Source organism: Schistocerca americana, chromosome 3 (assembly GCF_021461395.2).
Source record: "Schistocerca americana isolate TAMUIC-IGC-003095 chromosome 3, iqSchAmer2.1, whole genome shotgun sequence".
In the NCBI taxonomy this organism is placed as follows: domain Eukaryota; kingdom Metazoa; phylum Arthropoda; class Insecta; order Orthoptera; family Acrididae; genus Schistocerca; species Schistocerca americana.
Window position 1 is genome coordinate 303,288,892 of NC_060121.1, and position 18,499 is coordinate 303,307,390.

Consider the following 18,499-nt stretch of genomic DNA (forward strand, 5'->3'; position numbering starts at 1 on the left):
CATCCCACTCTTCCCCAATTCTGTCAGCCTCAGCAACTGTTCAATAGCTGCCTGCCACTTTAGCCATTACTGCCTGGGTTGGATGTCTGTGTGTATGAAAGTGATTAAAATGATTAGAACAATAGCTACACAACCATTCATGTGAATGACTAACGTCAATAAATCCACCAAGAGGATAAAAGCATTTTTATATTTGGCAGAACAGATAAAGAGTCATTAATCTCTTACTTACAAAACAAATGGCCATAATTTAAATGAAGTGTGATGGATATAGAGGAACTGTGGGCAAAATTGAACCTTGCTGTGCATTATTCTTTAGATGAGTGTGTGCCACCTATGTTGATTAAAGGCATAAAATGACACAACAATGGTGATGAGTTAAAGTTAGTAGAAACTCATGCACTTATATAGAGTTTATGCACTATGCCGCCATTACACGTATAAAATGCATGTTTGGCCATTAGCTGATTTATCAACCAGTTTCAGCACAGACCATCTTGGACTGGCATGAGATGCTGGAGTTTGCAGTCATGTGTGCATGTGGTGTGCTTGCTTGTGTATGTGAATGCTGTGTGTGTGTGTGTGTGTGTGTGTGTGTGTGTGTGTGCGTGTGTGTGTGTGTCTTTTACTGATGAAGGCTGTGCCTGAAAGCTTTATGCAAGGGTCACTTAATTGTGCCTGTCTGCAACTTGACATGTCTTCTTGTGGATAATGACATAAAATACACAGTCTCTTCTCCACAAACAACACAACACATAAAATACACAATTTTAACATCAGTATGTGTCATGAAAGGTAAGCATAGAAACATATTTAAATAATAGTGGTAAAGCATGCATAAAAATGAAACAAGAAATTGAGTAGCAATTTACCATGGCATAAGTGCCACAACTTCAATTAGGAGGCTGTATGTGAAATTTTTAAAATTAAGAATGGAAAGAATATAACAGAAATGGAGAAATACAGTGGCTTTCAAAGAGGCAGATCAAGTGTATACAATATCTTCACCCTAAGACAGATCATTGGGAAGAGACTGTAAAGGAATACAAGCAGTAACTTGAGGTCTTTATGGGTCTTGAAAAAACTTATGACATGGTGACACTGAAGATGTTGTTTGAGGTGCTGTGGTCAGGGGAACTGCCAAAAACTTATGTAAGGAGAATCTTAAACCTCTACATGTAAGAATAATATGCCATTAAAGTAGCAAAATAAAGTTGTACAGAGGGCTTCCAATCTTTAAGATGTATGTGCAGAAAGCACTGGATCTCTGGTATGAAAAGTGCATGGGCATGGGAACAGAAGCAGGGAACCAGTTCATGTACATACTGTTCTATACTGATGGTCAGATTGTTGCAGCAAACAATGAAGAGGATATATGGTAACCTGCTTAGGACATTATTGGAAGAATATAAAAAGTGGTGTTTGAAAATGACTTTTGAGAAGATAGTATACCTATGTTTGCAAAAGGAGAAAAGTAACTTGGACATTGGTGGACATCAAATTAAAGTGTGTAAAGATGATTCAAAAGGCTCTGAGCACTATGTGACTTGAAAAGTGTGTAAAGAGTTTAAGTATCTGGTCAGTATTATACGATATGTGACGGTAGATTTGACAGGGATATCCAACAATGGATTGGACAGGGAAGGGCGGGAAGGGTGGTCCTCAAAAATGAGTTTAAAAGTTAAAATGCAGTAATACAAATCCACTATGGAACTAATAACAAGTAATGGGAGTGAGTGATAGGAAATCATGAAAAGAAATAAAAAGACTTAGAACTTTAGAAATGAACAACGTGAGAAGAGAATGTAGAATTTCCTGACTTGATTGCATGAGAAATGAGGACATACGAGAAAAGAAGCAGACCTAATATGATATTATGAATAGAATTGAAAGAAGACAGCTAGGATGGTTAGAGAATGTCAAAAGAATCGACAAGGACACATGATCAAGCAGCACTTTCATGGCAGCCTAATGGAAAAAGAAGAAGAACACCATGATAATGATGGCTAAGAGGAATCCAAGAAAAAAAGGAGAGAAAAGGATGAGGAAGAATGGTGATGTTGAGGTGTTTGGTGACAGAGATGCAGGATGTGGTGACAGCTATAGGACACCCATGACAAAAAGAAGGAAAAGTATCCTGCATTCTCATCTCCATCTCCTTCCCTTCCTCAAATGTACAATTGTTATATATATCAGATCCATCTCCAATTTAATAGAAAACTTAATTCTTCACAGTTTTATCTGAGTATCCATCACCATATCAGTTAGAGGCAAAAAATACAGCTCTTTTGATGATGGAATTAACTTACTGGAAATCTAGAAGAGAACTTTAAACATTTACTCCTATTTTCGATTACTTACTTCCATTTTCACAGAACCTCCCTGAGTAAGGTTCTGGACAAAGACAAGTATACTCCTGTAACATGGGTTGACACACACCACCATGCACACAGTGGCTTTGGGAACATGGTATTCCTGTCCACTGTGGTAAACCAGATGTTCTGAAGTCCCCTATGGAGTTTCCATTGACAATAAATTGTTGCACTGCTCCATCTAAGCCAACAGAGGTGTTATCTTTTGATCTGAAATGTTAATAAGGCTACTGTAATACATTAGTGATACTTATTACTGTTCTTGAAGAAAATGCCCATCAGTAAACCAACACTGCTTTCAGGTCAAGATTAATAATGCTGTTACTATGGTTCAAAAACAATTTGTACTTGTTAGTGTCAATTGAATAGCTTTTTTTCTTTACAGAGAGCAGAGTTTAACACATTTTAAATAAAATGTGCAACTGGACATACCACATTTACAAGTTTTGAGGAACAAGATTTACATCTAAAGGAGATTAACAGCAAAACATTCATTTATGAAGGTATGCAAATAATTGTGAAGATTGTATCACAATGTACAGACCTTTATGTGATAAGGGGTAAAGCATACCAACCATATTAGCAGCTACAGAACCTATTCCTCCTGCCAACAAGCAGAAATCATTTATCTTACAGTAAGGTTTCAACCCATGTAGAATTACAGTATATCCTATTAGTTTTCTATTATTCAGTGACATCAATTGTGTTTGAACTTTATAATCACTTATTCTTATAGCTCCTATTTTCGTATTCATGTAATGATCAATAGAAGGGTCTCTGGCACAATTCATCTGTAACACAACTTCCAAATGCAGAGTTTAGAATTTTGGCCTCCACTTCATCGTTTTCTAGACTGAACTGTGACTGAATATATTCAATCTCTAAACTGATTTTGCATAAGTCCAAAGGTTCCTGTGACATTTTGTACAATTTGACAGATAAAATTGTGCTTTTGAATTCTTTCAGCGCTTCTCTCCCACATAATTTTTTAAAAATAATTTCCTTATACTATCATTAATCAAAGTTCAACTCTCTTGTCATTTACTATGTGCACGTAGCTAGCACACATCCTTCAATATGTTTGAATTTAAAGCAAACATCCTTTACATTTTCCCCTCCACAGCTGAAATTTACTGCTGGACACTCAAATATTTAGTCAGTTTTTGCACTGCATGTCTAAAAATGCAAGTAGCCAATGAGACTTATTTCTTCCTCCAGAGTAAAGTGATTGAAGACTTAGGGCTTGTTTATTGCCATGAAGTTTAGACTACTAGGAAGACAAACAAACTTACGGGATTCCTCCAATGTACAATGGAAGCTCAAGGTTTAATTCAACAAGAGGCAATCCTGATTCACCCCTGGTTAAAGCACCATTATCCAGCTGCAGTGTTCCTTCACGGTCTTGTCTATTCACTTTCACAGAATGCCATTTTCCAAGAACAATTTCATCATCAGATCTGCAAAACATGTTAAAAGTAGAATACTGTGATGAATCTGAACAGTTTCTCATAGATGTCTGTATTTATTCAAAATATCATGGACAAATAATAAATAACAATACTTAAATATACATTCTGTTGCACTTATATTTGCTATTTTTTTCTCAACAATGTAGGTGCAAGATGAATAGACATATCAGTACTCCATACATACATGATTTTGCAGAAAAGCAGCTAATCTTTTCAGATATTGTAGTTTACTTTTGCTCAAGATAGCTATGAGGCATATCAAATAAGAAGGGCAACTTGATATTTTTAGGCTATGATTATGATATGATGATGATAATGCACAATCAGAATTAGTAAGGGAATGTAATTTTATAGTTCTCATTTGTTTTAGTTTTATAGATGTTTTTAATGATGCAGGAAATTTAGCTAGACATTTGTTAACTGAAATGGCAGGAGACGAGATTTTAAGAACTTACTTTTTACTTTAAATTTGAGCAAAGTGCTTTTACCCCTATGCTCTATCAAGTTGATATGCTAATTATCAGGAAGATAAGGCTGCCTGCAGATTGAAACAATCTGGTATATACAAGCAGTAATTCTCATTACTTCAAGGGCATGTAGTGGGGATCAAGCAGGTATCATTTTGAATACTAACTCATGTTGACTTATTAGCAATATAGTACTACAACACTTTTAAACTTACTGCATGTTTGATACATCAAAGAGAGGAGTACAATTGTTGTTGATTTGCTCTTGTGTTCACTTAAAAGAGTAGCTCAACAAGATGGTGGCATCTCAAGTTTTGGTATGCATGTTTACTAGTGCCTGTTAGTCCAACATTCCCTGCTGCCGCAACCTAACCCAGCATATGTTTTTACAGATCTTTCCAAGATTTCAAGGCTGTAAAAAGCCTGAAAACTTGCTTTAAATGTTCAGAAATGTAAAACTGCATATTTTGCAAACTGCAAAACGAGAGTATCATATGAAGACAGTATTAGTGAGTTACAGTTGGAGTCAGTCAACTCAGACATGTAGTTTGATTTAAGAATTTGTGAGGATATGAAACGGATTGATCACAGAGGTTCAACTGTACATAAAGCAGATAGTAGGATTTGTTCAGTCATAGGATGCTTGTAAAATTTCAGGATATTCACCTCAATAATAAATTGACATGTACAGAACACATCAGTATAATATGTAGTAAAGTAAATTCAGTCTGTTATGCATTTCAAAAGTTAGCCAGAATTGTGAGTACCGAAGTTCTTAAAATGTATTAATTTGTACACTTCGAATCTATTACATCATATGGTCTAGACCTATGAGGAATCTCAGTAAATATGATGAGATACAGAAAAGGGCTTTCCGTACAGTGACTATTGAGAAACACTGAACACACACATAAAAAAAGAACACTACTCATAGGTACATCAACATAAAATGAGAAACTGTTGAAAACTAAGAAAAATTGAACACAGGTCAAGTCATTCCAAGAAAATTATAGTGTGCATAAGGATGTACCTATTCAACTTTCTTTCATACAATATCAGCTAAATAAAGAACATTAATGCCTTTAAGAAAACAGTTACAGAAATAATGAAGAAAAATCCATTTTATTCAGCAAATTAATTTTATTCTTATTGGAAAGTAAATCACACAGGCTGCAGCAGTTTTAGATGGGGATGTTTTGAACTGTGGCTGCCAAAGATACCAATAGAGGTTATGACCTAATACCACATTTACAATACTGCCGATATTAGCAAACAATTGTGCTCTAGACATTACTGAATGCTTCTTCTGTTCTGCTTTGTTTTGTGTTATATGTTGCTCATTGTTTTCTTTTCTTATTTTCAAATGCATGAAGTAACTAACCCTGGTCCATGAAGGGTTTGAGCACAATCCTTACAACATGAGATGGAATCAGTGATCCCTGATAAGTACTGTTAAGTACTGCTGATGCTTACTGGCAATTGATTGATCTTATTGCAAACCATTCTTGACTGGAACTGGAAATGAGGGAAGTGACAGTGGTGCACAAAGCCTGCCCCCATCCTCCATCACACACTGCAAGGTGGCTCATGGAGCATAGATGTAGATGTAGATACAGTCCCTGGCCAAATCATTAGATGCACTGCACATTTTTAATGTTATTTATAATAATTACATGTTGAGTACTTTATTTAATGTGTTTAATCAGAAAATTTATGACAGTTATTCAGGGCACTTATTACATTGTTGAATTTTTGTATTTGTTGTTGCTACGTGACATTGGATTGTTGACTTATTGTAGGTATCAATGTGCAGAGTACAGTGTACAGGAAAGGACCTGTTCAGTGGCATTCTTGCGTGTAAATGGTGTAATACTTTGTTCATTTTGATTATCAATTTCATAATATTGACATCACAACTGATTGTTTAACAGCCAGATATTACTAATTGTGACCTTTAAAAATGGGTAAAAGAGGGGACATTTCACCATGTAAAAAAGCTGAGGTCAAAGCCCTCGTTAATAGGAAAATGTATTCCAATTGGGAAATTTCACTAAGGTTGGAAATGTCAGGAGCTGGCGAGAGGTGTATAAAGAAGAAAATTAATTCAGGTAAAGAACTGAGTCCCAGAAAGAAGAATAAATGTGGAAGAAAACCAATTTTCATCCCAAGGTCAGAAAGATTTCTCAAAATAATTTGGCTAGTAAACAGATTTGCAACAATGAAACAGATAAAATCTCAACTGGAAGAGGCTCATGTGAATACATCTGAATGCACTATTCACAGAAAGCTGAAGGATATTGATTTCAAGACCTGTCGACAGGCTAGAAAACCAAAGTTAACAGCCAAAATGAAAGCAAAGCATCTGAAGTGGGCTAAATAGTGGTGTAATAAGGATGTGGACTTCTGGAGATCAGTAATTTAACTTTAAAACTGTTATTTATGATATGATATAATCTATGTAGATTTATTCATAATGTATTAAATACGTTTCCTGATTTTTACAGGTATGCTTCAGCGATGAAAGCATGTTTGAAATTTTAACTAACATATCTCAGTATGTGCGCTGTTCAACAGGAGAAAAATTTCATACTGACTGCATTATTCAGACCGTAAATTGTGTCAATAAGGTTATGACTTGGTCTGTCATCTGTGGCAAGGGTACAGGATGTCTTTACGTGGTTAAAGGTATAATGAGGCAAGACCAGTACAAGGAAGTCCTACAAAAATGGTTAATAGCACACCACAGAGAATGGTTCATGAATGGGGAACCATTTATTTTTATGCAAAAAGTAGCTCCCAGTCCCACAGCCAGATCAGTTAAATCCTCTGTTAGACTGGCCAGGTAATAGTACCAACATGAACCCCATAGAAAACATATGGGAATTAATGAAGAGGGAGGTGGTAAAAGATGTTGTCACAATAAAAACACAGCTCTTAGAGAAGATTATCCATGTATGGTATCATCATCCACAAACGCAGGAGACTGTACAGTCCTGTATCGACAGCATGCTATGCCATATTAAGGATCTCATAGCTGCAAAAGGTGGCTCAACAAGATATTAAAACTAATGTTTTCACTTTCACAATATTTTAATTTTTGTTGTAATTATTGAAATAAAATATTTCCAACAAATACTACATTTTATTTATTTGTTGTATCACGTTAGTTATGAAATAGGCTACACATAATCATTTCATTACAATTTATGTATTAAAGAACAAATATCCTTAGACATAAATCAAAATTTGCTTAAAAACTGTAGTGTGTCTAATAAATTGGCTAGGGACTGTGTATTCTCTAACAAATATGATACTTAGTATGCAACATATTCCCACAGGTAGTTAATGAAGTCTTAAAGCCACAGCATTTGTTTAATATATCTAACAACACACATGTAAAATAAAACTAAAAATAAACTCCTCCCAAACAGGCCATGAAGGCCCAATGGTACCGACCAGCAGCCGTGCCATCCTCAGCCCGTAGGCATCACTGGCTGCAGATATCGAAGGGCATGTGGTCAGCACACCGGTCTCCCGGCTGTATGTCAGTTTCTGAGACCGGAGTGGCTACTTCTCAATCAAGTAGCTCCTCAGTTTGCCTCACAAGGGCTGAGTGCACCCTGGTTGCTAACAGTGCTCGGTAGACTGGATGGTCACCCATCCAAGTATTAGCCCAGCCCGACAGTGCTTAACTTTGGTGATCTGATGGGAACCAGTGTTACCACTGCGGCAAGGCCATGTAAAATAAAGGAAAAGCAACAACTTACCTACAGTTGACTGATGAGAGGTGCATAGAAATATGCAACAGGAGACAATATTCACACTAGCTTTTGAATTCTCACTCTTTCTCTAATAAAAGTACACACATTCACACACACAAAACCACACAGACATCCAAATGCACACACCTGTGGCTCCAAAGAAATTATCGATGGGAACAGTGCCTAGGTAGTTGGAGGTGATGAGGGGATAAGGAAGGATACATGAGACGAGAAGAGGGTTGCAGGCTAGTGTGAGGCAGATTTCCAAACAGATGACTCTCTGAGTGCACGAGAAGATGAGAGGAGATCAGAGGGTAGAGGCATATCAGAGACAGAGGGGTTGGGGGGAGGGTTTACAGTGGAGGAAGGTTGAGATCAAGGGAGAGACAGGGAGAGGAGTGCAAAAGGGGAGGGGTAGAGAGTGAATGCCTGTATTGGGGGGGGGGGGGGGGGGGAGGAAGGGATGTAGAAGAAGGCAGTACACGTTCTGTATGGGAAAGGTGTGGAGTGGACAGAATAGAGAAGGGAAAATGTCAGGTGAGGCAGTGTGAAATAGGTTAGCAGAGATTTAAGGCAGGAGGGTTGCAATGAGTGCAGGATATACTGGAGATACATTTTCGAACTGCAAAATTCAGAGAAACTAGTGCTGGAATTGCTTGCACAGTGAATCAGCTGTTGAAGTCATTTGTGTTGTAGTGTGCAGCATGTTCAGCAATTAGATGTTCAAGTTTGCAGTTAACCACAGTTTGGCAGTGGCCATTTATGTGAGAATCATCTCATTACACAGTGAGAGGTAGTCAAAGCCCTGGTGAAGGATGTGGTTGAGCTCTTCAAGGCCAGGGTGATACTGGGTGATCAGAACACTGCTGGTTGTTAGCCAGTTAACAGTTTTCCTGGCATCAGAAACAAAGATGGCACAGAAGATCTGTTTTTGGATTGGCTGGGTATGATACCATCTGTCAATAAAGGCTGTAGTAAGGTTCTCTGTATATTTTGAAAACTCCTGGTTTCCATTGCAGATGGGGCATCCACAAATGAATGACAAGGCTGTAAGGGAGAGACTTTTTGACATGGAACAAGAGACAACTGCCAAATTGGAGGCACTGCTGGTGGTTGGAACACTTGATATAAACAGATATGTTTATGGAGCCACCTGGGAGGATGAGACAGACATCTAGGAAGGTGACATTTAGAGTTTGGAAGCACTAGAGGAAGGGGATTTGCGAGCAGGTGTTGAGACTGAAGAGGACAGAGCAAAGGTTGTCCCTGCCATGAGTACAGATCATAAAATGTCTAGAATGAATCTGAACCAGGCAAGGAGCTGTAGGTGTTAACTGGATAGGAGGGATTCCTCCATATGGCCAGTATACAAGTTGTCAGAGGGTGGTGGCAAGTGAATACCCATGGCAGTACCATTGATTTGTTTACAGATTTGGCCTCTGAAAGTGAAGCAATTGTGCCCCAAGATGTGGTTGACTAGAATGATTAGGAAAAGAGGTGGTGGGTTTGGTATTAGAAGGACATTGGAAAAGTTAGTGTTCCATGACCACAAAGTGACAGATATCAGGGAAGTTGGTGTATAAAGTGACCAACAAGGAGTCTGGAGGTAATGGGACAGGAAATGTGGAAAGGCAGTGAAGCAAGAGAGATTCTTGAACACAGGATGTGTGGCACTTGCATTACGCCATCCTACGCAATTTATTTATGGGCCATCTGGAGGAATCCTTCCTATCAAGTCAAAACATAAAACCCCTTGTCTGGTTGAGAGTCACTGATTGTATTTTCATGACCTGGACCCTTGGCAGGGACAACTAATGTTCTTTCCTCCATCACCTCAATACCTACGCCCAAATCTGTTTCACTTGGTCTATTTCAACTCAACAAGCCACTTTCCTAGGTGCCAATCTCATCCTCTCTGATGGCTACATAAATATGTCTGCTCATATTGTGCTCTCCAATCACCAATAGTATCTCAACTTTGAAAGCTGTTCTTTTGCATTACCACCCCTGCACATTCCATATACAGCAGAAATCAAGAGTTATCTATATACAGGATGAATCAGAAGGAAAGGTACATGCTTTGAGGGGTGATAGTATTAGTAATTCTGAACAAAAAACTTAATAAGGACATATACCCTGTTCTGAATGGTTTCTGAAATAGAACACATTTAATATCACTTTTGTACGTAACTCGAAAACTGCACCCTCCAAAAAAAATGTGTCGCTGTACAAAACTGAACTATATTTAATTTCCTACAAAAAAGGTCCTATTCATCTTTTTCTCTAGAACTAATGGTTTGTGCAAAGAGAGCAATGTTGAAAAACTAGCTCGACATGCATGCACGGTAGCTTACATAGTTTTTGTAGGCCAATTTGAAGTAGTTTCCCGACTTGACAGACTACAAGTGTCCCATATCAAACTGTTTGTCTCAACTTGCTCTACACTACTGTGATACATTACAAACCTAAAATTGGCCTACAAAAACTTCCGGAACATTGTAAACCTCAAATTGGCCTACAAAAACTACATAAGCTACAGTGCACGTGCGTTGAGCGAGTTTTTCAACATTCTCACGCCCTGTTCACACAAACCATTAGTTCTAGAGAAAAAAATGAATAGGACCTTTTTTGTAGGAAATTTAATATCGTTTAATTTTGTACTGTGACACGTTTCCGCTGAAGGCTGTGGTTTTCAAGTTACTCAAGAAAAACGTACAAAAGTGATATTAAATGTCTTCTAACTCGGAAGCCATTTGGAATAGGGCATATGTCCATATGAAGTTTTTTGTTCAGAGTCATTAATACTCTCACCCCTCAAAGCATGTACCTTTCCTCCTGACTCATCCTGTAAATAGATAACATTACCGGAGCCTTTACTGATAGACAGTATTGTACCTAGCCCATCCAGGAACAGATCTCCTGTGCTGTCTCCTTCTCTGACACCAGTAAATCTGTTAACCGGCCACAGACCAGCACTCCTCTGATCAGCCAGTATCACCCTGCCCTTGAAAATCTCAACCAAATCCTTCATCAGAACTTCAACTACCTTACTACAAGCCCTGAGAAGAGGGATATCTTACTCAAATTCCTACCCACATCACCCAAAGTAGTGTAGTGCTGCCCAAGCACTCTACAGAATATCTTTGTCCATCCCTACTCCAGCCCTGCACCACATGGATCATTCCCTTGTGGTCAACCCAGGTACAAGGCATGTCACATACACCCATCCACCACCTCCTACTGCAGTCCAGTAACAGGCATTTCCTGTCTTATAAGAAGCAGGGACATGTGTGGAAGCAGCTATGTTATATATCAACTGCAATTATTGTGCAGCAGTCTATGTGGGCATGAAAAGAAACCAACTGACTACTTGCATGAATGGCCACCGCCAAACTGTGGTGCATTGTAAACTTGGCCATCTAGTTGCCAACACAAATGGCTTCAAATGATCTCAACAGCTGCTTCACTAATGGAGCCATTTGGATACTCCCTTCCAGCACTAGTTACTCTGAACTATGCTTGTGGGAATTGTCTCTCCAGCATGTTCTGTACTTTTTCGGTCCTCCTGGCCTAAATCTCCACTAACGTGTCTAGTACTGCCTCACCTAACATTTTTCCTTCTCTCTTCTGTCCACACCATTTCTTCCCCATTCAGATTGTTTCCTGCTTTTTTTCTACAACTCCCCCCCCCCCCCTCCCACCAATGCAGGCATTCATTCTCTCTCTCTCTCTCTCTCCTGTTTTTGCATCTCACGCCTCTTTCCCACCCCTCCTCACTATCTCTTGTATGCTCTACCCTCTGATCTTCCTTCATCTTGTTGTTTAGCAGCTGAGTCATCTGTTGAAAAACCTGTCTCACACTAGCCTGCTACCTGCTCCTCACCTCATGCATTCTCCCTTATCCTCTCAAAATCTCCATCTATCCGGGCAACCGCTGTCAATAATCAATGTCAACATTCAGTCTCATCACTTCCGTGGCTGTGTACATTTGGGTGTCTGTATGGTAGTGTGTGTGAATGTATGCACTTTTGCCAGAGAACGAGCAACTGTTCCAATGATAGTGTGAATACTGTTTTCTGTTGCATGTTTCTTTGTGTCACACATCAATCAGCTATAGGTAAGTGGTTACCTTTCCTTTATTTTTTTGTATTATTGCATCCAGGAATTTCCATTGTGAATAATATGTATGCTTATTTCATAAATATACAGTTTCAAAACTATGTTAACGAGAATGAAATGAAGTGAATTTAACTGCTCAGCATTATAAAGAACTACAGGATGTGGTCAAAATTCAGCAAGAAATAAACACAGCATCTCATGTTCCCACAATAATGTATATGGTGTGCATACATCACTTAAATTGTACATGCAAATATGATGATTCACCATAGAGTCAACTGTATTTCCACCTGATAGATACCCATGAAAAATTTAATTCATTTAAAACACATTGATTTCCATTTAAAGTGTATACAGATGTAAGCAAAGGCTGTCTTAGTAAATAAAATTAACCATTGCACTATGCTTTTATGTAGAATACAAAGATAAAATCCTCAAAGACAAATTACAACTTTTTTAACTTGGTGTGGACTTGACAGGAGAAACTTAGTATGTAAAAGATTAAAAAAATTCAAACATGCTTACATACTTGTTACAAGAATTTATTTATTTTCTGCAATATTAAGAGCACCATACTTTATATTTCAATTAGACTGTTATAAACACAATAAAAACTTTTATTTTTTATTTGTAAAATTTACATATAGCTAAGAAACTCACGTTATATTTGCTGGGCCACTTCCCAAATCATACTGGAATTGTACATGGCCATTAATTAATTCTAGTGATATGAAATCACCTTTTCCATTTGCCATCTGTCCATTATAAAACAACATTCCATCCAAAGCTTGTGAGAGGAACCACATTTCTATGGAGAAAGCTCTTCCCACACCTTCTAGCTTTGGAAGTTTTATGTATGAGCTGCCATTAAACTCAGGGACATAAATCTCCTGTAATGCAACATCCACTGGAAAATAAAACACACATTTCTTTGTATTTTGTCTGCAAGAGGGAAAAGAAATTAGTTGTGTCAGAGTTAAAAGCCTATATTTAAAGTTCACTTTTGGTTTTCTGAAATTTAACTCTCCATTCCCCCACTGTTTGTTTATATGGCATATAAAGAAACACAACCTTGGATCTGTTGGAGCTGCAAATGGTTGGAAAGAGTTTAGGAAAAAAACTGTTCACAAGTAATAGGAATGTACGCAGTAAATGTCTGCATGATGTTTTACAGTACTGCATGCCATTTCCTATTCTATTCACTGCACATGTAAGCAAATTTTAAATGAGTGCATGTTTTCGGGTCCTTCATTCACAGGCAGTTCTACATTAATTCAGAGATTCTTCACTAGTTTACCTCACAATAAGGTGTCATCAGGGTAAAAAGGGGGGGGGGGGGCAGAGAATGAGAGAGAGAGAGAGAGAGAGAGCGGGGGTGAGGAGTCGGGCATCATATCCTATGCACTCACAAAGCATTAATAACTGTATCAGGTTGCACGGACCAGCATTTAAATGAAGCTAGTCCACAGCTCATGGTCTAGTGGCTAGTGTTGCTATCTCTGAATCACGGGGTCCCGGGTTTGATACCCGGTCGGGCTGGGGATTTTCTCTGCCCGTGGACTGGGTGTTTGTTTTGTCATCATCATTCCTGGAAGTGGCTACATTGGACTGTGTACTGATTAGGAATTTGTATGGGTGCTGATGACTGCACAGTTGAGTGTCCCACAAACCACACATCCTCATCATCATTAAATGAAGCTGCTTCCAAATGTAAATCCCAAAGTTCAGTGCTCTGTGGTGGAAGAGTGAACTAAATTTAAGAAATTAAGTAAAAGTAGAAATCTGTATAAGCTATAGTAGCAGGAATGCAGAAAATAGCTGAATGATGCCAAAGTTGCATTAAAATTCCTCATTTAATAATACATTGAAAGACTGCTCTATATGTCACAGAGATTCAGAAAGATATTGATCTTATAATCTTTTATTTTTTACATTTGCTAGGCAGTCAACACAAGAACAGGAAACGATGCTGTACTAAACTGAATTTTGTTCTGTTCATTGTGATGGTGAACAGTTTTTGGAAATATTAGAAAATATGTGACGCAGCTGCCAGCCCCTTGAAGGAGTTACCAAGTCCCACCACTCCTGTTCGTAGAAGGAGAATGATCACATGAAGCAAAACTAATAACATGATGATGAACATGCTCTATCAATTGTTGCATCCTGTTTTCTGTTACACCATGCAATGGCATAAATGCTACTTGGAATATACTTTTTCTGTATTGATCAAAATATTTTATTTGGAGGGGGCTGAATGGAACTTTGGAAACTCACTAAAAAGCTTATACTCCTTCACATTACCTTTCCAGTGAACTGTTGCAAGAAAATACCTTCATCATCCTTGGCTCTGAACAAAGTAATAGTGCTGAACAAGCCTGATTTGTAATCAACATTTAATTTGAAGAAACAATGCACACAGTACTTATAGTCAGAATCTATTTTTCTTATTCAATAATGTCAAATCTCCAATTTTCACATTCTTGGTCCTTTGGTGATTTCTTTTAAATTTCTCACTTTTTATTTTCTTCTTCTCTGGAGTACTTTCAGTACAACTTTCGCTGAAACTCATTATGAAATATCTCCAAACAGCACATTATCAATTAAAGAGCACAGGCTTTGGAATTTGACAATAATTTGAACACACTGTTATAAAGACAGTCTTTGTTAATATCCAACATGCTTGCACTGTATGGGCCTCAGCACTGGGACGTCATCTACTGACTGGAGCATAAACAATATTAAATTGCTAATCAGATTGTTTATTCAGTTGCTGCAGTTTTAGATAGGGCTGTGTCTTTGACATGAGGCACCTGACAAGTGGGATTTCTACACACACTGTGTACCAACCACAATAAAGTCCATTAACAGTGGAAAACATGTTACAAAAACTTCTGGACTTTCAAGGATTCTGCAGTTTATTGCTGATCTAATTTTCATCCATAATCAGTTATTGTTCTAGGTGATGTACTCTATAACAAAGAAAGCACTTACATTTCATGACTTGAAGGCAGCAGTGTTCAAGTATCTATGAAAGAGATAAATCCACTGTGACTATAGCATGAGGAACGAAATTCTTCATTCCTTAATTGGCTTATGTGAGTCTTATGTTGTCAGTACATAGGCTATAAGTGAAGGCACTTACCATCACATAACTCTCACCTGAATGCAGTTAACCTTCCATGGGTGAAAATTAAAAAAGTGTGTTCAGGCAGCAAACATAACTGAGAAAATTTTGTAAATGTACTGACACTTCTCACAGTCACCACAGAGGACTGGACAGGATACTGTCAGACAGTGACAATTAGAGAGTGAGTATTGGGTATAATGAGAGATGGCATCTATGATGTTTTTAATGCAGGCACAGCACTCCATTGCCAACAATGAACAGGTTTCCAGCAGAGACAATGATGTTAGTGGAATATGGATTTGATTGCTTTTTCACAAGTTTGAAACTTTTCTACTTACTTTCCACATTTTACATTGTGTACAAAACAGGAAAGTTTCAACAAAAGTAAAAACCAACAGGAACCTTATTCAGTGTTTCACATCTGTCTAAATCAATTTTCATAAAGTCAATTGATAACTCCTACATATTTTATAGCTGTGAACATATTAATTGATTATATAATTTCATCTTCAGTCAGACATTATAACTAAGCAATCTGTAACACTGTGTGATGTGGTATACAAAATCAGATGATATGCTAATATATGTTAATATCATCAAGTTAGGATGATATGACAGAAAGCTGCCAGAGCTCGTCAAGGACCTTTGAAACATATTGATTCAGCTAACTCCATCAGCCACCACACCAAGTATCTTTGTGGAATCTGTGGATACTACCAATCCAACGTCTAAACTCAAACTTACTGGTAATAGCTCAAATTGTGGGTGAACAGACCTACTACAGATTCACATGAAACAGATTTAAGTCTTAATTTCATCAAGACTTGTATTTTGAAGTTTTAAATACATAAATATGACATGACAATATATGATGTAAACATTAATGGCCATACACAAAACGAAACACCACATTTGAAATTACTTTGAGTTTTGTCAAGAAGTTCTATTCAATGTATTGTGCTCATAGCTGTGTATCTCATTGAGATGCGCATATTTTCACTCCCTGTGTCTCATAGAATTATTTTCTGGAGCAATGCACGTAAAGTAAGTGAAGTATTTATTCAGCAAAACCAAACAGTAAGATTACTGTGTAAATTAGATAACAGCTCATCTTACAGAGGTCTCTTTAAGGACCTTTGATGTTTTAATACTGACTTCTCAGTACATTTATTTCTTGATAGTTTTTGCTGCTGATAATAAAAATATATGATCTAAGGATTTCCAGAGTAAATGGTACTTCCATGGTTCTTAGATGTATTGCCAGATCCAATTGTCAAAAGTATATTTCTGTGGACAACTGACCCATCACCATCAGGTGGTGCTGAAGAAATGAAGTGTCTGCTGCAGACATACAGTATTTATACTTGCCAGTTCAGAGTTCAGGCCACACCAGCCCTGCACCGTGTTAAATGGTGGGAGTACATGCAGCTGCGGTGGTAAAGAGGAGAGTCTCTTTCACCTCCCGCCCATCAACCCTGTTGCATCTTGTGTTCAGGTGTCTCATTTTGCTTTCACAGAGCTTAGTATTATTGGCTCACATGCCTTGCTCAGTTGATTAAATTATCAGTTACACAAATTTCAATTGCTTCTTTGAAAGTGAAGTCCCATAAATTTATTAGTGTTAATCAAGATTTTCATTTGCTGATAAGTCATTTTACGTCCATTTTCAATGCAGTTTTCTGCTACTGCAAACTTGTTAGACTGCAGAAAGTCTGTGTGGTGCTCATGTTCTATATGTCGATCTTCAGTTGTGCAGGTTGTTTGTCCAATATTACGTTAACATACCATTGCAATGCCTCTGCGATGTGGCTATCGTCGACGTTGGCAGTGCACTGTTCCTGTGTACAAGTCACTGAGAGGAATAGAGATTGACTTGGCTGGACAATTCAATAAGCAGCAACTTACAGGAGGTCTAAATGTTTCTTGTGGGCTAAGAATGCGGTTCATGTGTGATGTTTCTGCTGTGTTTGGAGGCAGTACATGGCTGACCTTGGCTGTTGTATGGGGCAATAATGCTGACTATGGTGGCCTTGAAGCTTTCCCTGATGTAAACATCTTGGCTTGGAAGACATGGAGTATAGCCGAGAGTACAGGTCTACTGGCTAAGGTTCTCTATGGTACTTTGGTGCCAGACAAGCTGTTTACACTGTCTACAAGAAGGAAGTAGAAGCTAAATGCAGACGAGTATCTGTTTATATGGGCCAAAGTAGGGAACAACAATTGTAAAATAAAGATTACTGGAGATTGAACATTTTACTATAGACAGAACTTGGTGAATCTCCACTTTAGTCCTAGGCAGGCAAAAAACTGGGGTTATGTGGTGTTTTCACGGTAGTCTGCTGAAGACATCCAAAATTATTCTGCCAGCAAGAAATTATGCATGTTTTTTAGTTCTATAATGTTTATGAATCAATTCTGAAGAAAGTGTGTGGTTAAAAATTTGGTTTTGTACATTTACCTTTTCATAATTTGTAACAGTCATTGTGAAATCATGCTATTTGTCAGGCAGGTGCACCTGATTTACAAATCTTGTAGTGAACAAGTTTTGTATCAGGTAGCCTACTGTTAGATACATTACTAGAAATGAAATATAACTAAACGTACAAAATTTTTTTTGAAATAGTAGTGACGGTGATATCTGTCTCTGTTCACAAGTAAATGTGTGTTATTCAGTGGTATCAATGTCGTGATTGCGAGATTATGGAGTTCGTGTATGTTCAGTGTAATGTAAGACAATGCAAGATAAAAAGAAAATGGAATTATTAGTGATCAATGCAGGACTAGTGTTCATCCTTCATATTATTTTAATGAACCACGTGCTGAAAACTCTAAACATTTATGACTTTTTCCTTCAGTGAACACCAGTTATACAAGTAATGGTTTTATAAAAGGCCACACTTGACGTTATGAAAGGAAAATAATTATTTGTTATCAACATCTTACAATTAGTAGAATGTACATTTTGAATTTGGAACTAGAAGATAAGAACAAATTAATCAGAGACTTTGCTGTGGGTGGATTATAATAAATCTTGTGACATTTAACTTAATTGCTTTCCAGTTGGAAATGAAAAACTGCACAGGCCAAAAAACAGAATTAAATTTATTGATGTTCCTTTATATAAGCTGACTAATGTACAAGATGTTCTGTTTGGAAATTTTTACTTTCATATTTCTGTGTGAGT

The 18,499-nt window shown here is 37.6% G+C and overlaps 1 protein-coding gene across 1 annotated transcript in view; it reads right to left on the reverse strand.

Moving 5' to 3' along the window:
- LOC124606045 (agrin-like) overlaps nucleotides 1-18,499 on the reverse strand; it is a 288,503-nt gene that overhangs the window by 36,175 nt on the left and 233,829 nt on the right. The window contains exons 19-21 of the mRNA XM_047138007.1: nucleotides 12,849-13,095; nucleotides 3,665-3,829; nucleotides 2,362-2,582 (exon numbers count right to left, since the gene is read on the reverse strand). Of these exons, the coding sequence (XP_046993963.1) occupies nucleotides 2,362-2,582; nucleotides 3,665-3,829; nucleotides 12,849-13,095 (633 nt within the window). The remainder of the gene's footprint in view (nucleotides 1-2,361; nucleotides 2,583-3,664; nucleotides 3,830-12,848; nucleotides 13,096-18,499) is intronic.